The sequence below is a fragment of the Oculina patagonica genome, chromosome 14 (assembly GCF_052425735.1).
Source record: "Oculina patagonica isolate OP01 chromosome 14, crgOcupat, whole genome shotgun sequence".
In the NCBI taxonomy this organism is placed as follows: domain Eukaryota; kingdom Metazoa; phylum Cnidaria; class Anthozoa; order Scleractinia; family Oculinidae; genus Oculina; species Oculina patagonica.
The window spans coordinates 17006217-17033469 of record NC_135771.1 but is presented as its reverse complement, the minus strand read 5'-3'; the positions used below and the strand labels follow the sequence as shown (position 1 = coordinate 17033469).

Here is a 27253-nt window from a genome sequence, read left to right as displayed (position 1 = left end):
CGTTTTGTAAGCACTTCTTACTAATACCAACAATTCGCGCCATAATTCCTTGGGACACTCGTATAACCAAGAACGGAACGGAACGGAAGCATTGTTTTTTCAAGGTACAAAACATTGTAAGGAGGCACGGTGGTAATGGCTACTTTTTTCTCTGTTTCAAGTGTAAAAATCAGCAAGTGTTCCAAGAATTGTGTCGTCAGGGATTGCCATTATTCCTTAGGCATGCTTAGGACACTCATTTTGCCAACAGCAACGTGACATTTCGTTACGAATCCTCAGAAATGGAGAACCCCTTCCCCCAAAAGCAATGTTGCAAAAAAGGAGAGCCAAGGAGGCATTGTTTTTTTTTTTTTAAGATACACAACATTGTAAGGGGGCAGGGCGGTAATGGTTATTTTTTCCTGTTTCAAGTGTAAAAACCGAATTGTGTCGTGGATTGATAATCCGCGCCATAATTCCTTGGGACACTCATTTTGCCAACAGTAACGTGTCTAACGTGACACTTCGTTTCGAATTCTCAGAAATGGAGACTCCCTCCCCCCCCCCCCCCCCACTAAAAACAAATACAGCAATAGAAGCATTGTCAAGTAAAATGTTTTTGAAACGTTCTCTGGTTAAAAATTTGTTAAAATATAAGCTTTCGGCTGCCAAACTGCAGCCTTTAACGAATGATAAAAATGGCGCGAATGAATAAATATATAGGGTAAAAATGTGTGAAAAAATTACAGAATAAAAATGCGTAAGACGGTGACAAGAAAAATAGTGAGAATTTGATAATAAAAGAGAACTATTTTAAAAGAATAGAATATTGTGGAGGTAACCGGCAGATGTCTACAGACGCGAAAAAAAGAACACATCAGAAACGTTAAACATTGTAACAAAGGATCGAACATTGCAAACCATGCATGGATGAATGACCATCAAATTGATTTCAAAAATACAAGAGTCATCGACAAAGGAGACTATCGCGTGCGAAAAACTCTTGAGTCAATGCACACTGCCATGACAACTGAAGCGGACAACAATGCTAGGTCATTACCTCCACAATATTCTATTCTTTTAAAATAGTTCTCTTTTATTATCAAATTCTCACTATTTTTCCTGTCACCTTTTTACACATTTTTATTCTGTAATTTTTTCACACATTTTTACCCTATATATTTATTCATTCGCGCCATTTTTATCATTCGTTAAAGGCTGCAGTTTGTCAGTCAAAAGCTTATATTTTAACAAATTTTTAACCAGAGAACGTTCCAAAAACATTTTACTTAATTATGAATCCTGGTTACTCTTCCATTTTCAATAGGAAGCATTGTCTTTTAAAGGTGCACAGCATTGTAAGGGTGCAGGGAAGTGTCGACTCCCATGAATTGTGTTGTGGATTGTAGCATTTAAAAGGTAGAAGAATCAAGTGATATCACGTGTGAAACTCAATGACGAAGTAGAAGAAAATGGGAAAAACGCAATGCATAAATTGCAAATACCACTAGATTGATCTTGAACACTGAATTCGCATAGGAAGATTACTGTAAACAACAGTCCTTCATTAGATTTTGACAGATGTTTTACAGCATTTACATAACGTGCTGAAATTTTACGAAGGTTAAAGGAAAAGCATTAATTTTGCCCTGTCAAGCAAAGGGCAATCCGACCATTTACTAGAATCACTATTTGTTATCCTTCTCAACCTTAATTACTAAACCACCTTTAATTGAATAGTTTGTACTTGGATAAAAGGGTTGGAAACTTACCTTCTCTCTAACTTTTTTTCGGTGCTTTTCGTTTTCCAGAAGGGGATGGAATGTAATGGAGGAAATAACTCCGCTCAGCTTTAGATTCGAGCACCTTCGCATTGCATTCAGTGGAAAGCAGATGGAAAGGCTTTCCATCGTTGTCCAACATAAACAAGCTTTCCAAATGGTCTTTCTAATGGATTTTTGTTTTTATAAGGCGATTTGGGCCCAAGTCGTGTTTTGCGGCGATTACCGGAAGGCATAGAGAAGATTGCGGGAAGATATGCTAAGGTGTGGTGCAAATTCTTTTCTTTTGGCAAAGAAAAAGGAATTTGCTCCTCATAGTCATAAAATATGCACTTAAAGGATTATTAGTCAGTACACTGTTTATTATGAAAATCGTTTATTAAATGCATAATGCTTTCTTTGATTTCTTTTTATATATTTATGCGTTACGCTTTCCATTAAAAATAACATATTTTAAACGGAACAAAATTTTGTCATACACAGGCCAAAAATAGCTTACAGTAAAAGTTGACCAGGGTCAGGCTACATTTGTCCCTAAATTCCTACATCGGTTGAGAAACTCAATACGAGACATAATTGTGCATATATTTTTTCAAGGCTTACTTACGTGTAAATCGAGCTTTTTGCCATGTAGTGATAAACCCCAGTAAGATAGTGTGGACAGCTTAAAGCAACAACTGTACTTATAGACATACATACCCAAGGCCTTGTACCGAAGCCTTCGAGATTCCTAACGGGCTTTCAGGACACCTGGTTTTCAATTCTTAATAAGTTTGGATCACAATTCCTGACGGCCGGGACATTTCTGCCGGCTTTTAATTAAGTCATTTGTAATCGAATTTTGGTTTTCAAGATGCGACCTTTAACTTGACTTTTGGAGATCGTGAGGAAAGTCTGACTATTGAAGATTCACAGATTATTTCGAGACGCAGCCGAGATAGGACATTGCGTGAACTGCATGAAGAGGGGTCCACTTCTTGCTACAACTGTGGAGCTATAGAATCGTAAGTATCTAACACCTGGGCTTAACTCCGCCGGAATAACTTTAATATTGCCGGTCATTAACTATAGAATACCTTGCAAATTCTATTAATTGGAGAAAGCGGGCGAGTAAACCGATGGAAATTGGTAGTTATCTGTGATGAAAATTTAATTCTCAATATGACAGGCCTTCACTGAGCAAAGTATTATGAATATTTTAGCAATATCAAGGTGGATTACCATAATCCTCTTATTGGCAATGCCGGGAACTTTTCATTTCAATTTAGAAAAGCTGTAAACACTGTGTAAAAATACCTCGGTTGTTGACGTCTTTGTACCGGATAGCGGGGTAATTAAAAGGCATGTTCTCACCAGACCGATTTATTGAGCATCATTTGTGTGACACCGCACTCAAGGCGCCAAACAAATGCACCGCTAACAAAACAAGGGTTTGCCTGTAAGCTCATAAGATTCGAGAGCTTTGATTTTAAATCTGTTATTCTCTACATAGTTAATAGTTTTGAGGTCAAGCTTGAATCATGAGCGCGCCTACAGCAGTAAGGAAAAGGTCAGTAACGCTTAACTCCGTGGAGCCATTCTTAAGGAAGCAGAAGAAAGATCGCCTTCGCACAACCAGCATCAATTCCATTGCATCAGGAATTGCAAGCTTCACCGCGAAACGACAGCGATCTTCGACGTGGCATGGCGCAGAAGACGAGTCGGGCGGGCTTAGCTTTAGCTGCTCACCAAAGTTCACCCTTCCATTGAACACCCCTCATGACATCGCCGATTTAAAAGATTTCCAGGACGAACTGGAATCGCAAGAAGTTATCAAGCACATCATTACAGAAGAGCTTGACAATTCTCTAATGGACTGTGACTATGATAGCCAGAGATGTGTCGAGCAATGTGCGACAATTAGCCAAGCAGTCGAATCCAGAGTAAAGGAAATTACTCCACCGGAGACTAAAGTTGTATCTGTGGTATACATTGGTGAAGTCCGGGATCAAGGCCTTGAGATAACTAGTCAGTGCTTATGGGATCCCGAAACAGATAACTTTGTAACTGCGAGTTTTCGAAGCAAGACATTGTTTGCTGTTTGCACTGTTTTCACGGTTCGATACTGAACACGCAAAGATTTAATTTATTTCGCTTTTTACTTTCTTTTTGATATAGCACAGCATACACCTATTTTTTCTCAAGACAGCTTACTTTACAAAGGTCAACAAGTTCAAGTTTTCATCAAAATAAGAGATCTCTTTTCAATCAATCTTCAAAAATATTGAGGTATTGACTGTGACCTCCTTGAATTCAGAGAGCAGAATTATTATTTGTTAGCTTTGCGGAAAAACAATTATCATCGTTGAATATAATATAATTAGGTTACGTTTTCGGATTACTTGATAAGACGTTTACAACTCAAAATATTAGCTTGTCGAAGTATTTAGAGGCATATCAGTTATAAAATTATCCGGGTATCGTTGTCAAAATTATAATAGCCCAACTTAGTATTCAAGAGTCAGTTTGTATAAATTAAATATTCATTTTCCACTTCAAGTTGTTTTGGTATTGAAACTGTGGTTAGGGGTGAATATATAAACCATACGTTTGCCACATGTGGTTGCCTAAAGATTGAATAATTTGTTAGTCTGCCAGCCGTGGTCAAATTAACCCTGTAAAAAGCCCAAAATCGAAGCGTCAGATTTTGTTACTGTTTTTTCCTAGATAAAAAACAATTAAGCTCAATCAAGCCGACACAGAAGAAAGATATTAAACAAATGTAAACAAACTCTACACTATCTAAATATGGTGCGCAACTGTCCGTTAGAGCTCAATGGTTTATCAATATTTTCTTTGTACAGTCCAATAAAGATCCCTTTGTTGACCAATAATGGACGAAAATAGCTCTACCAAGCTTGGCTAAAAAGCCGGTGGGGAGGGCACTCTTGTAATGACGAATTACTTGAGGGTTGCTTCATTTTTTGGTGAAAATAATTCTTTATCCCTGTGTTTCAAAACTATTACTATTTTAAGTCAATATTTTATATCACCGAGAGATTTTTGGTAGTATTTAATATTCATTATTAATACTGCTTCAACACCCCAAACTAATGAACATAATAACTTTAGTCCAATCTTTTATTGTGCTTACAAACAAATCTAACTAATATACTGAATACAAACGTGGAATGATATGCCTGGTTAATTGCTGAGTTGATCTACTTGCAGCATAGGTTATTTTGGGAAAGGTCGGCTCAACAAGTCAACATAAAATTTATTAGATTTTTAATTAAACGACAAATCAAATTTGTAGTTTATGTGATGTCAATGATTAATTTATAATCAATACGATCCCCCAGGAGTTTTGCCTTTGTTTAAATGAGAACAATATGGTATTTTCTCGGATTTCAAACGCGGAATGAAACAAAATCTGTCCGTTTCACTGACATGTTCACACTGAGGAGAAAATTAATTAAGATATGGAAGATTCTGGAAGGTATGGAACATATGGGAGATGTATTCAGTGGACTCCCGCCCTTCGACCACCCAAAAAGGGGCAGTGTCCGCCCGAGATCAAGGCGGGAGTATTCCCGAATTTGAATAGAATTTTAGAAGGTTTAGAGAAGGGGTTGAAGAAAAAAAAAATTTGAAACACCACCAGACAGTTGACTCCACGCAAGAGCACTCCAGGTTGTCAGGGGGACTGTCTCGTGTCCGTCTACCAATTTTTAATTTCAATCTATCTAATTTTAATTTTAAAATCACATTAAATCTCCAACTTTTCTTATTTCTCTAAATTTTACTAATCCTTTGAGAAAAACTATCTTCTCCTAAACATCTCCAAAAATCACCCTCAATTTATAAAACACCGCAAAACATAGATTCCTTTTTTTTGCATAGAGTTTTGGATTGCTTGAAACGGGCAAGATATTCGCATAAAACCCAAGTTAAAAAATAAACGGCTGTCAGGCATGAGTGCTACTTGAAAGTCCAAAAAAGGTGTTAGTATATATTGGAAATCCACTTATAGTGGCCGGCCTTTGCTAAGGCGTATTGTACTGGTCATGGAAATTGTTAAAAATTGGTTTGGCTATGTTTGGGTAGAAAAAACACTTGAAAAAGTCGGGCTGACGTTTTCAAGTTGGCAGTGTTACTTGGAAGAAAACCATCACATAGAAACCAATGATTAGGGTTTATTCACATCTTGGAGAATGTATTTATAACTTTATTTTTAAAGGTTATTTTTTTGATCAGTGAGTACTAGTGTACCCTCATAGTTTTAGCATAGTTTACACAAAATTTAGAGGACTTGCTCGTGACATTTTCCCTTAACAACCTCGATACATTCACTTTTGTTTTTGACATAACCAGTAGCTCAGTCGTTTTCTTTTCTGAAATCCCCATTAATTTAACAATCTCGTTAATGTGACCTACAATCGCCGTCAGTCCTCAGCGTCTCATTTACACTACAGCAAAAATTGGTCCGGATACGTCAAAAAATTGGTCCAGACCAGATATTTTTTTTGGAAAGAAACAGTCAAGTTTTCCCAGGGCCAGCGCCAATGTCCCCACAAAAACGTGACAGTTTCTTTACAAAAATATCGGGTCTGGACAATTTTTGTGTAGTTCAAATTCGCCTTGATAAATTAAAAGTATCCTGTTTACCAAAAGCGAATTACATAAATAAATATATTGATAGTAATAACAATAACAATGACAATAACAATTACGATGACGTTGTTGTTTTGGTTGATGATGATGATGATGATGATGATGATGATGATGAGGAACTGAATCAGGGGTTACAATGACAAGCACTCGGTATGTTCCGGCACTATACTGCGAACAGGAGTCGCTGTGGAATACGAATGAAATTTAATTTTAGTTTTTGTGATGTCATAGAATAGAGTTAATTCTAGTATCAGAATTTGAACCTGTCTCTTTTAGTACGACATGTACAATAAGTCAGTGTGCGACTCTCCTTCACGAACCTTTCCTTTTCCCCCACATCTCCTCTGACGCCCTCCCTCCTCGGGCTGACAGCGATGAGAGGTGACCAGCTGTGTTCAGAGGCTAGTGACAATCGCGATTCATGGGAAAACAAAGGTAACTGTTTCTTTAATTCTGAATTTGAGACATTATAAGTGTGTATTGATTTGGCAGAGCTGCTACATATGGGCTTACTAGGACATTATCCCACATCTTCAAAGCCGAATAATTATGTTCATGCAAAAAATATATGGCTCAGAAACATGAAACAAGCCTTGGTTAGCCGAAAATGTTGTGTAACAATATTTCGTAACCAAACTGCTAAGTCTAATTTAATGTTTTAACGGAAAAAAAATATGCTTTTATTCAGTTGCTTTTCTTCTGACATTTTTATCATTACGTATATATTTCGTATCAAACGTTGTATAACTAGAAGAGTTGATAGTGCCTTTTTTTTTCATTTTTTGACCAGCAAATACTCCATTTTTAAATTATAATTTAAGCCACCTCCATAAAAAATTCTCGGCGGGTGAAATGTAAATCAAAATGTACAACATGAAATTGTCAACTTATCAAATAAGGTCAGCCTTCTGTTATAAGGCGATAAGAAATCAGAAGATAACCAATAAGAAATCTCGAAATTTAGTAACAGAGAGATTGTATTTAGTTGTTATTTTTGTTCTTCTTATTCGCTTTCTTCAGTTTCACTTTTTTTATCTGTGAAAAGTACAGGTGTAGTGGAGAGGAAAACACTTTTAACACTTGTTATGCGTAAACCGTTCTGTCAATCCCTTAAAAGTTAAACGTAAGCTCAGCAAACGTTAGTTTTGTTCAATAGTTCAATTTGCGTGTTCCTTGCACGGACGAGCAATCCACAAGAAAAGGTAAGGTTGTGTTTGATACTGAATATGGAATTGAAATTGGGAATCGCCGTAACTTCAGCCATGTGGCTGTTCTTTGGCAAATACCAAATTGCATTTTGCTTGATATAAGTCGTACAAAAAACGAAACTCTTTGAGACAGTATTCTGTTTAAGAGCATTTTCCCGTTGCCAGAAGGGGCAGAAGGAAGGAGAAAAAACGTAGGATTTCATGATTTGGATCTTAATGGCTAAGAGAATGTCTAGCTTGCATGTTTATTGCGAAAATGTGTTTGTTATCGGCGTCCTTGCAAAAAAAAGAATGAAATGAAAACAGAGAAACGATAGATATGGCGAACCATTAGAAATTTTTTACTGAAACTACCCAGAGATTTTTTGATCGCTTTACCTCATGTGCAGGTTATCGGGAACAAAAAGAAAAAATGTTCCCTTCAAATCTAAAGTGCTGTGCAACCTGATAATAGATAGAAATGTGTCATCGCAAGTAGATTTTGACAAAGTCTGTGAGAATTACGATATGAACTTGCAAACGTTAAATTAACCATACATATATTGCGCCGGTTCTTGTTTGAGCAAATTCAGTTGCATTATTTTCACCATTCATTGGTTTTAGATTAAAGTTTGGCCTGACGCCCTTTTTTGCGTTTAATATAGCTCGAAATCGGAGAAACTTTAATCGAGTAACTTTTGGTTTTATATATGCCCTTTAAAAAATCTAAGGAAAAGATGAAAAGATTAAAAAAGATTATCCTTCAAAGGGCACACATGATGACAAAAACAAATTTAAATCATAAGTCTAAAAACTTACACTGATTTTTTCTTTGACTCCTTGGTCAGGGCGTGCGGAGACGATCTGAGTTTTCTCCTCGTAAAATATGTTTTTTGGGGACTGTCACAGTTGCATGCCAAGTGTTAAGGAATAAGGTGTGTTATTGCATTTTTTATACTGATGATATAAAACGTACATGAAAAAAATTGGACTCAAAATCATTTCAGCTAACCGGAAAAACACCGTAGCTGCATACATTGAGTTGCAATGATTAAACGTCTGAAACAAACGAGATCTCCAAGTAGCTTCTATCACTGCCTGGTTAATTTCTTTCTCAAGATTTCAAAATCTATCATCGACTGTTTAATATAGAAGAACGTTGAATGAAAATAAGCCTTCTTGCCAATGTTGTTATTTAGTCTACACGTTGCATTTACAAGCTAATTTGCACGTAGTTTGCATGTAAACGTGAGCTCTCAACGAAGGAAAATATCTGAACAAATTGAACCAAATCTGATTCCCGGCAAAACGACCGAGACTGGGGGGGAATTAGATTCTAAACTTTGATTAGCCCTGTGAAATATTTTTGTTTATTCCATGTTAAGATAATACTGAATTACCAAAAAAAATGGCCACTAATAAATCATTGTAACAAGATTGCAACACAAAAATATGCGTAACTACTTTGTATGGTATTTTGCTGGAAAGCCAGGAATTGCATTTTGTTCATTTATTTCATGGGAGATAACGGTGTATATTACTGAAACAGCACAGCTGACTAAAAACTACAAACTAATTACAAACTTATTCTTAAAGCATAACTAAACAATGGCTAAATCCCTCAAAACAAATTGAGCCGTTTTCTTTATATTTAATAAGAAAAAAAAATCATACTTATTTCTTGCCTTAAATTTTTCGCTGTGAAAGTAACATATGTACACGTTAGCTTTTGCACGAGCAAAAAAGGATTTCTCAATCTCTCATTAAAATGTTTCTGTTTTTTCCGTTTGGATTTATTGTCTTGCTGTGAAAAGTAACATATGTGCTTTGAAGTGGGCCCACGAAAACCGTGGACAATTTTGTTTAGACTTTAAAGAGAAAGTATAGAAAACAAGTTGACAATCTACTTGCAAAAATTAATCTATTGGCTCCAACACTGTCCATTTGTGTATAGTTTGAGCTGCCATTCAATGATTTTCTGCAGCAGTTTACATGCATATCCAAGATATATTAAAGTTTTCATGGTCTGCACGGTTTCCTGATTTATTCTGTAAAGGTGCATTTGACAGAGAAGTCCGGATTTCGGACTTCCCAAAAGAAACACGAAATCCGAAAACGGATTTTGATCCAGCGAAATCCTTCTGCGGGTGAACTTGGATTTTATGGATTTGTTATTTTTGCGTTTTTTTTTGGAAAATGGAAAATGTATTTGCAAATCTGTTTTCATCTGTTATCATGAACTATCTATGCTCCGCCAATTCTGCGCGCACGATCCAATGGGGAGCTTTAGCAAACCACGATGGTAGACAACTTTTGTTAAACAAGCAAAAGGTTCTTTGGGCAGGAAAATAGCTGTGTACGTGCTTTGTAACCCTTGGTAAATTTCTTTGCTGTCTTCTGAAAAACAACAACGCGAAACGTCTAAATTCTGCGTATTTTGAATCGGACCGCTAATTTTTCGAATTAACAATTTTGAAACTAACAATCGAATGCACGCAAAGTTAGCACATTATTGATCGCTGCTCACTAGAACAGCTTTGCAAATCCTGTTTTGGATTTTCCAAAAAACCGCAAAAATGACAAATCCATCCACCTCAGAAAAGGATTTCTCTGGGGAAAAATCCAGGGGAGGGGGTACCGGAAATTTGAAAATCCAATTTGATTTTGATTTTCCAAATCGCAAGCAAAGAGAAAAACACTCTTAAAAGTTTGTTATATAGGTAATATATGTAATCAACAGTCTTGCATTTCCCAAAGAACTTGATTTCCCAAAGAACTTGATTTCCCAAAGAACCAAAGAACCGCAAAAATGACAAATCCATAATATCCAACGTTGAATTTCTTAATTGAAATCCACCTCAGAAAAGGATTTGGCTGGACAAAATCCATTTTCTGATTTGGCGGGTTTTTTTTTTCGGAAATCCGAAATCCGGATTTCCCAATCGCAAGCAAAGAAAAAAACACTCTTAACATTTTTAATACATCGTCTTCTCTTTAACTCGACTTTTTGTACGGTTAACTTGCAATGATAAAAAAAAATCTCATTTCGGAAAAATTGAGATAAAATTATTTTTGTTCGGTCCGTGTCAGATTAATCTTTGCGCGAGCTTTGAAACGACAACTGAGTTTCGCCAAGCTAGAACTAAACAAAACAGGTCTCGAGTGGCCGCAAACACCAACCCTAGAATGACAAACTCTTTCACCTGCGATGTACTTTGGTAAAAACGGTTGGTTTAGTTGTCAGTTTGTAGCTTGCTCCTAAGACTCCTAACGTTAACGCTGATGTTGCTTTTTCTACCAACTGCTGAGTCTCTTCTCCTTCCCTACTTTTATCCAGCCATTTCTTTACTTGTTTGTTGATAGCCAGGGCTGGCGAATACTAGTTACTCGCTTTAATTTTTAAATTGTGGCCAAATTAGAAGACAGTGTGTTTTGTGTCGCTGTCAAGCCCAGGGGGGGGGGGGGGGGGGGGGGGGGGGGTACTTGCAGTATACATGACGGGGGGATTCGACAGAGCTTCATATTGCGAACCCAAAAAATATATAAGCCTGAAATTTTACACCCAAAAAAGTACCTGACATCAAAATTTTCTACCCCCAAAAGTACAAGACATAGCACCTCGATACTGATTTATTCAATGAAACGGACTTTAAGACCTAAAAAAATACATGACAGATCTCTTGACCCAAAAAAATACTGAGGGTGTAAATTTTCAACCCAAAAAAATACGTCGAACCTCCCCGTCATGTATACTGCAAGTACCCCCCCTGGGCTGTCAAGCTCGTTGGGTAATACTTCCTTCAGGATCCTGCCATTCAAAAACCGGCTTGCATTCCCAAGCAATCTCAAGCGCTGCCGGCAGGCGCAGAAAGGCATTCGTGGTGGTGATGGTGGCTTCCTTGGAGACCTCTCCGGACCAGTCACTTGATGACATGAATTCCCCAAAGGAAACGAGAAGGAATGCACTAAGGTGTTCTTTTTTGACTAGCATACGATAACCAGGTTCCTCTGCTGTAAAGCAAAGTGCCGTGAGCACAGGTTTGAAAATCTCAAATTTCTGTTTTCTTTAAGAGTGTGCTATTTTCCACACCCTTCCGACTGCCATCACAGGCAAAGAAGTTAATTAATTATGCGCTGAGGCTGTAGCAGGATCGTTGCACTTAATTACCCTTTCGACTTTCGAATTTCCCTTGTACTCTGTGAATGGCCCTACCCCTTCAAGGCGGGCCTCAAACTATTTTGCATTCTCGGCTTCTCCTGTTAAGGACGTCACTACTGAGTTGTAGATGTGGACCCACTTGTTCTCTGCTTCCCCGTGAGGAGTGGTAAAGATTTTAAAGGTATTCGGCCATTTAACGCAGGGGCGCATCTAGGGGAACACCTCCTCCTAAGAAAGATCCTGGATCCGCCCCTGTAACGTTAAAATCTATGCAGAATGTTAAGTTTATTTACCAACATAAAAACCAACTACGCCATTATTGTAAAACGCATTACTAGCTAATGGAGTAGCAGTAGACACAGGTTCGCGTCATTTTTATATAGAAAATATTGGAATACTCATTTTCGAATTTGCTTATTGCAACAACGATTTGGTAATGACACATCAAGCAAGCGAGTAGGTGAGCAAGTAAATACAATTAAGTGAGTGTGTGTCGAGTGACCACTTCCCAAATAATTTGTGTCCAGTTTCTTTCCATACGCTAAAACAGTGTTTTATATTTTTCCCACATTAAAGGTGAAACCAGATATTTGTCTCAAAGCAGTCAAGTCGGCGAGGGGAAAAGAAGACAAAACGATCTAACTCAGTTTGCCCAGACTGTGTCCTTTAGAGCTATCAAAACCTACGAAATGAACAACACCAAAACCGATAGCAGGCTTCTTAGCCAATGTGATGCGCTTTCCCTTAACCCAAGCAAGGTGTCCACAATTACTGCAACTGTAATTTCAACCATTGCTTGCCCTCTTACCATTCTACTGAACGGCCTCATTGTTATAGCGGTAGCGCAGAAAAATGAGTTACGAACTATACCCACTATCCTGTTGGCTAGCTTGGCTGCAACGGATCTGCTTGTTGGTGTTGTGGCCGAACCTCTATTTATAGCAGCAGGGATGTTACGTCTACAGAACGATTATGAAACCATGTGTATCTTAATCATCACGGGCCTCTTTGCGATGCATCTTATCTGCAGTTCCATCTACCACTTGACAGCAATGGCGTGGGAAAGATACGAGGCAATTACTAACGCTATCAAGTACAAAGTCATTGTTACAAGAGGACGGGTCACGATGTGTGCCATCGCCTCGTGGGTTTTAACAGCTATTTCAATTCTTCCTAATGCTCTGTATTTAGCTGGCTTTATTGACAAGCGCCAAAGCAATATAATGAAGGCGTGTTTCTTTTCAGGACCCATGACGATCTGCTTGCTAGCCATTCCCATCTTCTACATCCTGATTTATATCGAAACGCGCAAACGCAATCAGATTGCTGTAGCGCAATTGCTTTCACAGAACGCAGTCAATGCTGCAAGTGAAAGGAAGGTTGCAAAGACCACGTTCTTACTGACAGTCGCTCTGCTTCTGTCCTTCGCCCCTTCTGCTGCTATTTTGTTGCTCGCCCATGTGCTCAGTATCTCCACTCATGACATCTTTCAGTGGGCAGTTACCTTAAATCTCCTGGGTTCTCTTGCAAACCCTATCCTGTACTTCTTCAGGAACCGCCGCTTCAGAAACACGGTGCTTGTGATGCTCCACATGAAAAAGCCTGCTATTAATCCGATGTCGCGTAGTAACCCTTCACAAGTTCCTAACAACGCCATGCATCATAGCCGTTCTCAAGCAAATCCAAGTTCTAACTTGTTCATGGGAAAGCAAGAAACATCCAAAGCGCCAAGACCAAAGACAACACGGATGTACTTGGACAATAACACCAACCCTCCGAGGGAAGAAAGCAGCTCTTTAAACGAAACCAGTGGGCTTTCAGAAATATCCATGAAGGAAGATTTCGGAGCTGTCGGAGTGCAAGAAGATCTTGTAACATTGAAGAAAGATCGAGAGCCTCAAGCACACAGTGATGCGAAGAAAACAAGATCAGTCCCGGTTAGTACCAGAGAGCACCTCTTCAAGATTAGAAAACCACCTAAAAGTCAGACTTCTCCTAACAACTCCATGCAACATAGCCAACCACGAGCAAATCCAAGTTCCAACTTGTTCATGGGAAAGCAAGAAACATCCAAAGTGCCGAGCTCGAAGACAACTCGGATATACTCAGTGGACGATAGCACCACGCCTCAGAGGGAAGAAAACAGCTTTTTAGATGAAACCAGTGGGCTTTCAGAAATATCCATTAAGGAAGATTTGAGAATCCGTCCCGCACCAATCGGAGCTGTTGGAGTGCAAGAAGATCTTGTAACACTGAAGAAAGATCGAGAATCTCGAGAATACAGTTGTGCGAAGATAACAGGATCAGTACCAGTTACCAGAGGGCACCAGAGGGCAGCGACAGAGATAGCCAAGTTTAGAAAACCACCTAAAAATCAGATTACACCTCAGGAAATGCCACAAGGTTCTAACAACGCTATGCAGACCATGCGGTCTAGTCGCGCTCAAGCAACGCCAAGCGCGTGGGAAGCAAACTTGTCCGAGGAAAAACAAGACACTTCGAATGCAACGCAACCAATGACAGATCCGGGGTCCTCAAATAACAGCGACAAGTCTATGATAGAAGTCAGTCCTCCAAACCCGACAAGCAGGGTTTTGAGGTTCCGTGCCACAACTATCGGGGTGCAAAAAGATTTTTACACATCGCTGCAGAACTGAGAACTTGCATCGCTTAAATCGCTACATGTCGAACAAAACTGAGAACTTAAAAGAAAGGAACACAGTTATACAGACAAATCAAGATTACTCTGGGATACTGTGAGTGTCACAAAACAAATTAACAAAGCAGCTGCCAATGACATTATGACTTTGACTTTATAATTACTTAAAACAACAATTAACTGCCTTACCTAGTAGCTTACTTAAGCCTTGAAAAGACTCTTGGCTAGAAACCAAGTTGTCAGCAAAATTTTGACGGTCGTCTGCGAAAGAGACCTTGAACAGTCTTGCATGATAGTGAGCAAACTCTCTAAAGGCGAATGATATCAGTAGAAAATACCAAATTAGTGAGGAGAATATTGATCTTTATCAACGAAAAAAAAGAATTGAAAGGGCAAAGTCAAAAAACTTGTACATAGTGTACCGGTATATATTGTAAATATTTCTGAGTTTCAGAAGAACATCAGATTTCCAACGTATTTAAGCACATCATGGATCCCTTGGCGGCGGGGGTCCATTATTTGTAGGGCTTGTAGGCCACGGGAATCCTGCTAACTCGTGCCCGTGGAGGGGGAGGGAACTACAATATGTGGTCTATATAGTATATGCCACCAGATGGAATACGGCTTTTGAGGTTCTCGGTCCGGAAAAGGGATAACATTTGTGCCCATTTTTGATCCTTAGATAGTCCCCCCCCCCTTTAATTAAATTAGTTAACATGACAAACTAAACGAAAAGTGAGATATGATATAGTTGAACCACCAGTACTGCATTCTGTGCTTCAAAAAAAGAACGACCTGTGCACACAATTCTTAGTTATCTTTCTACCTTTAAAGGGTTTCATTTGGGGGGGTATAGGCCTTATGTCGTGATTTGAGGTCTCAAATCTGAAAGCCTTCGCTTGCTATTTTTGGGCAGTGTACAGCTGTGTGTGGAGAAATGATTAATTACATAGAACGGTTTGTCCGTGATTTCTGTAGAAGGGATGTTGGTTAAGTCTGTGTTCAGGCCAATTGGCCCATAAGGCCGGATCTTATCCCGGTTTTAGTAGCATTCAGGACCCATTAAGTGACTTAACGGAGTATATCCGACTCAACCCTGTATGGGATTTTAAATCTATCGCAGGGATCCCCACGCCTTCTACGGTTTCAGTAGTGCATTAGACTATTTCGAGCGCAACTCGAAGATATTTATGCATAATATGGTGCTGACAGATGAAATGTCAGTGGGGAAGATGGGCTGGCAGATTGTAATATTCTAAGACAGTTTGCATGAATTTACTTGTATTATAATATTATTGTGTATAAGTGGCTTACCGAAAGGTTCTGAATGTAATGGCCCTGGTTACATTCGAATTAGTAGCCGTATTTATCACTAATTCTAAGTTTCGCTACATTCCATTTGGTATATTGTTACTTATTTTTGCGGCACTTAATTTTCACGATCGAGGTTCGCAGTTTTCAGATATCGTAAAATTAAAGACACCGGAAAACGTATTTTTAATGTTTTTAACGTATTTTCAACGTTTTCAACGTATTTTCAGGCCAAATCGCGAAAACGAAGTCCCGCGAGATATGCCCGTTCCATTTTCACGAAATTAAGTTCCCGCTGAAATAAGTAACAATAAGATAGCTAATCGTTGCACGATTAGCTATACCTTATAATTGAAAACCGCGAAACTGAATCGCGAAAAATAAGTGCCGAGAAAATAAGTAAGAATATCGTTCTTCTATTCTGCCCGAAAGTAAGAATGTAAGTAAGACAGTCAGTCAGTAAGTAAGTCGTTTTAAGTGAAACTTGTAATTTAAAGCCTGACACACACCATCAGCATAACGACATAACAACTTAGACATAAAAAAGATCCATTTTTCCCTTTATGTCGAAAGGCCTACCGTATTTACTCGAATAAGCGCCGCGGCGCTTATTAAATTTTTCGTGCATCAAGTGCGGCGCTTATTCGAGGGCGGCGCTTATTTGAGGGCGGCGCTTATTTAAAATTTGGACGCCACAAAGAATCTAATCTTTTACAGTAATTGAAGATAGCATATTTTGATTGTCAGTCTTCGTCTCTTTCTGAAGAGAGAAGAAGCGCTAGCTGTCCTGGCAACGTTTGCGGCCCTCACAACATCTACAGTACTACTCTTGTAAGAATGTTGGATAGAAAAACGGATGGGCAAGCGGTAAAACAATCACTTTGAACTGCAAAACATCGCTTTTGATAGAAAGAAATGTCCAAGTTTGTTTTAGAGTTCCTTAACCTAAGCTAAACGGAGTTCCTCGAATAAGCGCCGCATCGGGACTGCGGCGCTTATTCGGGGGCGGCGCTTATTATCTTTTTTGTCCCAAATGCGGCGCTTATTCGAGGGCGGCGCTTATTAGGGGGCGGCGCTTATTCGAGTAAATACGGTATGTGAATATGTTCCTACTGTGTTGTTATGTTGCATTGATTACACTGGTGACGTCAAACATCATCGTAAGGTGTTTTTTTTTTTTCATTTGCGACCGTCATTTGCGTGACCGTGTCGTTACAGTTGCTAGTGTGGGCTTAACATAACCTAACGTAATGAAATGTTAAACGAATTGTCCGAAACTGTGTATATAAAAACAATAAATTTACTTAAACGAGTCCATCTTTGTTGTTGATATTGTTGTCTTTGTTTTATGATCGGTGTGCAGCCGGTTTGGTGTCAAAAAATGTGGATGATTTAAGTGCTCTACATCTTTAAAACAATATGAGTAGACAAAATTCCCCCCCCCCCCCCGCCCTGCGGGTGCTCCCCTACCTTGATCGAAGAATCGATATTCTTTTCCAGAACAGACCTTACACAGCAAAAAAAAAAAAAAAAAAAAAAAAAAACAGAAAAGGAATGCAAGTGATTTGGTTTGCGGAAATATTTGAGAGGGATTTCAAATGTCCGATGTTTAAATAAATCACTTCAGTTCGGGAGAATTAACACCTCAAGATATTAAAAAAACAATAGTAGAAGTAGTTTCTTTCGAGAATAATACCTACAGTCGAACTTCTTTAATACTGAGGGACAAGAAAAAAGGGACAAGAACAAAGGGACAAGAAAGAGTGTCCATATTATGGGGGGCGTCCGTATTCAGACAGAAGTATGGTTTATATCAATTTTTTCGCTTCCACCGACCAAGTCAACCGTCCGTAATAGGGAGGTGACCTAATTATACAGGTGTCTGCAAGGAGAGGCTCGACTGTAATTGCAAACCAGAGTGCACAAACATTACCCGATTTCAGGAAAAAGGCTCGAAAACCTTACTCTTTGGGGCTACACAAACGACAGCCTATATGAAAATTTATTCCCTAATCCTTCGGCTTCAGTTAAACCCTGGTTGTACCGCAGTCACTCAGTCACAGACAGTTTTTCTTTCTATTATGGGGAAATTTGATCATATTGAAGTGGGAGTACGAGCAATGGTAGATAAAAAAGTTGCTGAGTGTAAATATATTTCCTTTCCATCAAATAAACGAGTGTTTCTCCTTTTTAAATGCTCCGCATCCGAACCGAATTAATTGCTTTGACGTACAAATGGCGCCGACAAGTCCGCGTTTCCTTGTTTTCAAACACGTAGAACATTTTATAGTTAAGCTCCCAGAAACGAATAAATGATCAGGAACTGTGAATTGGGAAAATTAGAACATTTAGAACCTTGTAAATAATAAAGATGATAATTTTTTTAAGCTCGGTGATAAATAATGAAGATGAATTTCTTAACAATGACACAGCATGAGACAAAGAAAAATTCTGAGTCCCCGACGGGATTCACGGGAATCGAACCCATGGCCTCCCAGATACCGGCCGGTTGGGCGATCTAACCAACTGAGCTACGAGAGACTCGTGGTGAGCTGGGCCATTTACTAGTAAATGGCCCAGCTCACCACGAGTCTCTCTTAGCTCAGTTGGTTAGAGCGCTTAACCGGTATCTGGGAGGCCATGTGTTCGATTCCCGTCGGGGACTCAGAATTTTTTCTTTGTCCCATGCTCGTGTTGAAAAAGTCATCTTCATTATATAGAACTTTATATCTTTGAAGTACTTCTCTTGTCTTTTTGTTTTGTTTTGTTTCGTTGTGTTTGTTTTTGTATTTTATTTCGGCAGAGTCCTGTTAGCTCCTGTTGTTTGACCGCAGTCAAAACCTTAGGTGTCCTGTGACCAAAAGCTGGTCACCAGTTCCCAAGCAACACATTCGTCCTCGGAAAGCATCTTTGCATTTGAAGTAAGGATGGGCCGATACAGGTTTTTCAAAACGATACGATATCGATACGATATTTGCCTTTTATGGCGATAACGATATCGATATCGATATCATGACGTCATTTCCGTCCTGACGTCATTGGTATGTCACATGATTTGTCTAACCATACAAAGAACAGTCCTGGCATTATAAACGAATGTTGATTTTTGGTCTTTTTGTTTCACTGTTGCATCAGCAATGTGTGGACATGTCAAGGCAAGAAAAATTCAAATATTGACAAGAACATCAATATTTGTTTGAGCAAAATTGCATTTTTAAACCTCAGATGCTGACCAGATGACCGCAGGCTCAGGTCACGTGCGCAGTATCGAAAACGTATCGAAAGTGCGATATTTTTCGAAAGTATCGATACTTTTTAAAATTGTCAAAATATCGGTGTATCGAATATTTGGTATCGAATATCGGCCCACCCTTAATTTGAAGGCGCGAACAAAACAGTCATGGCGGTGGTTTTTACAGTCTCTGTTCGTTCATTCTTATTACTCCTTTATACGGGCAACTTGTGCCTCTTTGCCGTCGATGGATTGCTTGGGAAAGGTAAGTGTAAACTTGAGAGAAATTTAGTTCTGTATTTCGCAGAATGTGAGTAACTCGAACAATTTTGTACCCGCTTATTGCGAAGCTTACAAATTGTCACAAAAAATAATTATATGCATGTGTTTTGTTATGAAATTCGACATTATTTTACTAGTTTTACGCTAATAAGGAACTTATAAAGAAGCATTGTGTATTCCAGCTTAATGCTAAGGCCTTACTTTTATGACCGGCTGAATTAGTAAAGTTAAAACATCAAGATAAATTAACAGATGTTTCAGGTGTTTCATTGTGTTTAACTGGTACACGTCAAAATTATGCAAATCTCAGCGTCATATCCGGCGAGATCAGCTTCTTTAATTTTTTTTGCGTGTTTCAGAAAGTGAGTCTCTTTAATAAAAAATAATTTGAAAATTAAGAAAATATGTAAATAGTAGAATCCTAATTATCTCCAAGGGAAACTAAAAAAATTGGGAGTTTTGAAAATTGACTGAGTGAAGCAAAGGAAGAAGTGAAGCAAAGGAAAAAAAATCAAGGAAAAGTGACATTGCAAGATTTTCAGGAGGTTCAAGATATCGGGATTCTGTTTTTTTATATGGCTTAAACAAATAGTTTTAATATTATTATGCTTGAATTATTTTTCTTAGGAAGGACCTGTCAATGAAGTGGGGGGAGATGGGGGGATATGGGGTGGTTTTTATTGAACCAAAAATTCTGGAGATTCGGGTTGGGAAGCGAATGGAACAGAAATTTCCCGGAATAAAATTCCGGAATTTTAGTACAGTCGACTCTCGATAACTCGAACCCTCGCTAACTCGAATCTCGCGCTAACTCAAACCAAAATCAATTTCCCCTGGATTTCCGTCATACATTTACTGTCATTTTACCCTCGGTAACTCGAACCCTCGATAACTCGAATCTCCCGCTAACTCGAACCAATTTTCGTTTCCCTTCAGGTCATTTTCTATATAATTTTACCCTCGATAACTCGAATCATGTCTGTCAACACTTAAAAAGTCAAAACAAACAGTGTACTGTAGTCCAAAACGTTATATTTATTAGCTATATATTTTGAAATAAAAACGTACACGAGTCAGAGCCGTTCAAAAAAGCAGACGTTCAGTTTGTTTGCAGGGGTTGATGCCTATTCTTTCAAATTAACCTTCGAAAACGTTAAAGGATTATCGTCAGGACGAATTAACTGACCATTGCTCGAAAAAATAATCAAATAAACTCTACAGCAGCAGCCTATAGCGTTGTTCTCTTTGAACGTGTTTGAAACCTACAACGTCCGCAGCTGATTCGGTTTCTCGTTACGTTACATTCTGGTTTAGACAGTGATTTAGAAATATATTGTTCCTTTTTCTTTTGGCTTCTCTATACTGGAATCAAATTTGTTTAAAATGTACACCGGTCAACACGGTATGAATAGAAAATCAGTAAACATCGTTTTTTGCATATTTCTGGTCATTTGTTCTCAACTTCCGATAACTCGAACTCCCGATAACTCGAACCATTTTCAATTTCCCTTGAAGGTTCGAGTTATCGGGAGTCGACTGTACATTTACAACCTCGTCACTAAGACAAGCATACAACTACTGTATTGTACTGTATCCCAAGCAAGCAAAATTTGAGAGCCCCTTGTGAATTGTCCCCTTTTGAATTCAAGATTTTTTCAAACCCTGTTATTGCTGATAGTTTGATGTATTGTCACACTCAGTTTTCAATTTATGTATCACCTTTTCCTTTGCAAGGTTTTGGAGATCACATTGCCTGGAAAACATATTCTGAAGGATTGAAAGAAGCAGAATCAAGGTAAAGGTCTATTGCCATTGTTTGGTATTTATTTGGCTTTATAAGGCCTGCATGATGACAACTAAGAACAATTTTCTCCTTACTGATCTCCAATACATTTTATAGTGCTCAGTGCTGAGAGAGTTTGTTATAAATATTTATTCTCATTTTAGGACTAGTCATTTCCTTGTGGTGATCACTTGCCTCAAGCTCTATTAAAGCCCCCCTAAAGCCCGGTCCAAATAAGGATGAGAGTTGATGAGAGTTCAAACTCTCGCCCTCGTTTGGCTTGAATTTCTCATGCACTCCCATCACCTCTCATGTGCTCTCATCAACTTTGAACATACTCAACTTTTCTCGTTTGGCCCGAGTTAATGATAGTCGATTAGAGTTGACGAAAACTCTCATGACAGTCAACTCTCATCAACTCTCATTCTCGTTTGGCCAAGGCTTAAAGCTGGCTTAATTTTTATCAGTGGAAAATGGGTTAATTACTATACATAAACAGCACTAAAACATTAAAATGTCCACTAGTATGTTTCTTTTGCAGTTATATATTTTTCCTAATTTATATATCGAAATAAAGTAACCCCCCTTCTGTAATAACAGTTGGGGGAAGTCGCTTGCCGTAATTTTAGGGGTAAGCTGTTCCACAACTGAGCACCACTGTATGAAAAACTTCTCTCTATTATAAATAGTCAGTGCATGGTTGTGGAAGAACTAGTTTTGAATTATTTTAATATAATATATTTCAGCCACAAACCTGTGATGCTGATCATTCACAAATCTTGGTGTGGTGCATGCAAAGGTGTGTAATTGTGTTTAAAATAGTTCACCACATGTACATGTAGATGCACGTATCCACTATTCATACATTTTCTATGTAGTGGACTTTGGTTGGAAAGACTCAGGGTTCAATCCAGTACGATTGGTTTCTTTACCAAAGGACAAAATTAATTTGATCATGATTTTACATGAAGGGGACTGTGACAAGCCATGAAGTTTGACCCCCGTTAACATGGCCAATTTTGTTTGGCTCACTGGTTGCCATGCTAGCAGGGTTCTGCTGTAGTTGTACAAGTACAATGTACCTCTTATTTGTGTTCTGATTCTGACAGGATAACTCATTTACATGTATGTTGAATAAGAATAACATTTTTTTTCAGCATTGAAGCCTAAATTTGCTCAATCAAAGGAAATAGAGGAATTAAGCAAGAAGTTTGTAATGATCAATGTTGAGGTTAGTTACATGACTGACTGACTGACTAGAGAAAAGTTTGTTTATTTGAGACTTTTCAACTGCTGGGTTGGTGGCAGGCATGTTATGTGGGTAGCAGGGGCAGGCAAATTAGATTTATGTCTTGTTCCTTTATTTGCATTTAACAAAACTCATTGACAAAGAAAATCCACATGTGAAAGTGTTCTATTCAGTTATTTTTTTAAAGGGCCCTAGTCAGCCATGCTTTTGTCTAAACAAAAGATTTCACTGTGAAACAACTAGAGGTAGAGACTTCCAGCAACACAACTTACAGCAATGCAATAAGACCTTGCTTTGCCAAACAGTTTCTTAATATTAATTGATGGCATTGAAAATAATGGACTTGCTCACAGACTAGGGTCCTTTAATATGTTAGCAATCTACATGTATAGGCCAGACTTTTGATATAAACATACATGTAGGTTCACGTCTTTGCAGGATGACGAGGAACCACAGGATACCAAGTTCCAGATTGATGGATCATACATTCCTAGGATTTTTATTTTAGGTACAAATTTAATGCTAGCCTGTCACATAACTTTGGTCTTTGTCAGGATACAATGTACCTTCAGTTAACTAGATGACTGCAGACATTAAATAAGTTTTCAGCAGTAAGTACGTTCGTTTCCTGTTGAAACCTTACAAATTTTATAAATATCTGCATTCCCACAGACTTTTAAAAACAGATTATTTTACCTGTAGACTAAACTTTCTCAGGGTCATTTGACCTATGAAAGACATTACATGTATTTTGACTAAAAAGGGCTTAATTCTGCCCTTAATATTTCATGTGCCTTTCAAATTTCAGCCTGAGAATCTAAAAGCAGGATAAAAATTTGCAAAAAGCAGCACTTCTGTTGTTATGATAAGGACACAGATCACATTTTGAAGCTTCAGTTCTTACTTGCGGACTTCAGTTTATTCAGTAGATCTTGTCCAGTGTGACATTAACAGCACTTCAAATACATGTACTATGTCACAGAAAGAGAAGCTTCATGTAGCCGATGGCACTTGCGTAAGATAAGCTTACATTGTATATCCTACAGGTCTTTCCCAGACATGGAAAGCCTATGAGGCTTACTAAAGTGGAGCACGAGCCCAGGAGATTTTTTTCAAATTTCCTGATCGATTGTTTGTACACATGTATCTTTTCAGACTCATCTGGTAGGGTCCAGAAGGACATTTACAACAAAAAGGGCAATCCTTCATATAAATACTATTATGGAAGCACACCAGGAAGTAAGTAAAAATAGTCCCGTAGCCAAGTCTTGTACATGTCTTGTCCCTGTAAGTTTCTTCAAGCTATTTGGCGTACCATAAAATACTGCTTGCAAGCCACTTCAGCACCCCCCCCTCCCCCCTGCCAACTGCGTATACGCTCCCCTCCACTTATGGGCCTATTTCTCTGTATATGAAAAAAATCATTGTGTAGTTCCAAAAAAATATCCATAACCACCCCATGGATTGTCATTGGAAATTCTGAGGGGGTGGGGGGTCGCAAAAGCCAAAATTTTTTAAGGAAAGTATGGGGCTTAACTGGAATTTTCAGATGGGTGGGGGGATTCAGGGGAGCAGGGGTGGTGCAGTGGTGAGAGCGCTCGCCTCCCACCAATGTGGCCTGGGTTCGATTCCGGCCCGGTGCCATACATGTATGTGGGTTGAGTTTGTTGTTGGTTCTCGTTCCTGCTCCGAGGGTTTTTCTCTGGGTTCTCCGGTTTTCCTCCCTCCACAAAAACCAACACTCCAAATTCCAATTTGATCTTGGATGCCAATTTGATCTATTTTTATTCCAATTTGATCTTTTGATATATTTATTATTATTATTATTATTATGCACGTACACGTCTTTACGAGCTCCTTAGCTCTTCCGTGTCACGTGGGTAAATAAATTACATTTAAATTTACAGCTGTACATTCAAACTAAAAAACCTTCCATGGGAGGGGTATGGATATTTTCTGGAACAACACATTCGATTATACATGTACTACCCTATTATGACATTTTAAAGCTTTATAATTAAAAACCAGTTAATAAAAAACATATCTTTAACACTTCTGTAGCTCACTTCTAAAGATTTAATTTATTCTGGTTATGACCCTCCCCAGATATACCCCCTTCTCTCCCCCCCCCCCCCCCCCATTAAAAAGCCCACCCAAAACCTCCTTTAAGTTGTATAAGCCCAGGGCTTATAAGCCGATTTTTATGGTGATACATTTATTGTTAAGTACAGTCCGACCTCTATTAAGCGGCCACCTATTAAGCGGCCACCCTCCATTAAGCGGCCACTTTCCAAAGTCCCGATTTATTTGTCACTGAACTGCTGTATTTGATACCTCTATTCAACGGCCACCTCTATTAAGCGGCCGCGGCCACATTTTTGCTGTCGCAAGTATATTATTTATATGGGTTTTTACCTCCATTAAGCGGCCAGCAAATAATCGTTCCAAGTGAATTGGTAACAGATGATACATATCGTCCGTGAAATATCTTGAGCTAAATTTTTTTACATACTAACTGTTGATGCAAAAAGGCTTTAGAAACTTGTCAACGATGTTTTGCATATTTTTCTGTACATTTTCAACCAGAAGAAATACTGTACATTTCAACTACGTGCCCTCTGTATTAGAGCTAGAACTATGCATGGGCTGGAAATACACTTGATGTTCTGTTACCACAAATTTTGGATCTATCTTCATATATGCTCACTTTTTAAAAGCATTTTGCTATATAGAGTCAATCAAATCATGTTTACTGCCATTCCCATCCGATTTATATTGTACCTCTATTAAGCGGCCAACCTCTATTAAGCGGCCGCTTTTCAAAGTCCCGAGGGTGGCCGCTTAATAGAGGTCGGACTGTGTTTCATTGAAGCCAAAACTTGACAATGATAATCTATAGTAAGGGGTCTGAAAAAGCTTTAGTGGCAGTGTGCGTCAAATTCCTCTGCTCACGTGGAATAAAATAATAGCCTGATCCTGCTATTCATCAACACTTAGGGCCTGTTTACATGATTCCGGAATGACTTTCATTCCGGAACGAAACTCGTTCCGGAATGAAGTTCATTCTGCATTTACATGACAGAGTCGACCGGTTCAACCAAAGGCATTTTCACGTGCGTGGTTTTCGCGCGAGATCAAAACAAGGTGGCGCATGTTTCGCGCAAACATGTTTTTGTGCCCATTAATGGCCGTATCTGCAATTTTAACGAATAATTTGACCATAGAGCTGCTTCTTTGGTCTAAACAGTAAATGCTATTGTGTTTTTCGCTCTGAATTCAAATTGCGGAGTCCGTATGCGGTTTCGCGAGTTGCGGTTTCATCTCGGAACGAAATTCGTTCTGTGTTTACATGATACCAGAATGAAATGTCATTCCAGAACGAAACTTTCATTCCGGAATGAGAACCGGAATGAACTCATTCCGGAATGACTTGACTTTCGTCTCGGTATCATGTAAACAGATACAGAGAAATGTATGGGGATGGAATGAACTCGTTCCGGAATGAAAGTCATTCCGGAATCATGTAAACAGGCCCTTACTTGTCTTTTGTGTGTTTAATCCTAGTTGTAGATAGCATGAAAGAAGCTCTTGAGAACATGATAGATGGTGTTCGCATTGGGGATGAACTATGATTTTCTGCTGCCGCCTGATACTATACAATGTTTTCAGTATTTTTGTCAATAGACCATTATGCAAAGAAATCAATATCTGATAACCCTCTCTTCCCAGACCCCTCCCACTTTCTGCTTTTTCTTCTCCCCAGTGATCTTGCTTTCCCGTACCACTGCTTTTGAATGAGAGCCAGCCTTTTATTATTTTAATAATGTTAAAGATTTTAATAATATTAAGACATTAAATATCACAATGGCCTTAAAAGGGCAGATAGCCTATAAGTTTAAAATCTGTATTTCAAGAGTTAGCTTTAGAAAACAGTAAAGTTTGCCTGTACTGTTGTGCATTATGAAAGATTAGAAACAAGAAAGGACTACTAGCAGTTGAAAAAGCATATGTAAGCTAATATACAGGGGTGTGTGTACACAAATGCGACACAGTAACAGTACTTTTCCCCTCAAATGTTCCAGAATTCTTGATGAGCCCAAAAGGTGGATTTGTGGGCGAGAAACTTACCAAGTGGCATACAAAGCAACATTATTGAAAACGGAAATAAAAAGGCCTGAAGAATGGCGCAGTTGAACTGCTGGCCTTCTTCCAGGCTGTCTGTTGCCGGTGCTGGTTTTACTGAGTAAGATTTTGGTGTGGGTGCAGCGTTTTGTTATAATGCCACCAGCTACTAGGGGAGGGGACAGTCATTGTTCTCTTGTACAATGGTCTCTTACTTTTACATTTAGGGGTTTTATTTAGGTGTTTTAAATTACCAATATTTAAATTCACTTTAGGTAACTTGACTTTTTTCTTACTTTGAGACTGTGGTGTAATTCTATAATACATTTTAATGTAATAATGTGGTTGCATAGTAACATAACTTGTGAAATAAATTATTATGTTAAACCGCCAACAAGTTGGTGGAACGGATACTTTGCCAAGCAAAACTATTTCTTGTACCTTTATTGACCTGGCAAGTATGTTAAAAACTCTGTTTCGAGGCTAGTGGCCCATTCAGGCCGGAGCTTCTTCCGGTTTCGGTAGCATATGAAGCGACTAGGAGTATTTCTACTTCCCCCTTGATGGGAGGCTAGTCCATCGCAGGGTTACCCCCCACCATTAGTTTGCCAGTACCCATTTATACACCTGGGTGAAGAGTGGCACTGTGGGAGTAAAGTGTCTTGCCCAAGAACACAACACAGTGACCTTGGCCAGGGCTCGAACGTGGACGCTCAATCCGGAGTCCAGCGCGCTAACCATTAGTACACCGCGCCTTCAACATTCCAGCGTAGTGGGTGGCGTTTATCTCCGGTTTCCGTAACTTTAAGCGACTTGGAGTATATGTTGTGGTTTAATTTTATCCTTGGTTCTAATT

General features: G+C 38.7%; 2 protein-coding genes across 2 annotated transcripts; both read left to right on the top strand.

Moving 5' to 3' along the window:
* Positions 1–2306: 2306 nt before the first annotated feature.
* On the top strand, positions 2307–4298 carry LOC144637802 (dynein light chain Tctex-type 5-B-like). The gene is made up of 2 exons (XM_078496885.1): positions 2307–2764; positions 3253–4298. The coding sequence occupies exon 2, from the start codon at positions 3281–3283 to the stop codon at positions 3866–3868; it is 588 nt and encodes a 195-aa protein (XP_078353011.1). The 5' UTR covers positions 2307–2764; positions 3253–3280; the 3' UTR covers positions 3869–4298.
* A 14819-nt stretch (positions 4299–19117) lies between these two features.
* LOC144638676 (thioredoxin domain-containing protein 12-like) lies at positions 19118–26760 on the top strand. The gene is made up of 7 exons (XM_078497903.1): positions 19118–19226; positions 20978–21038; positions 21773–21825; positions 22184–22257; positions 22714–22783; positions 23431–23514; positions 25840–26760. The coding sequence occupies exons 1-7, from the start codon at positions 19130–19132 to the stop codon at positions 25905–25907; spliced, it is 507 nt and encodes a 168-aa protein (XP_078354029.1). The 5' UTR covers positions 19118–19129; the 3' UTR covers positions 25908–26760.
* Positions 26761–27253: the final 493 nt, after the last annotated feature.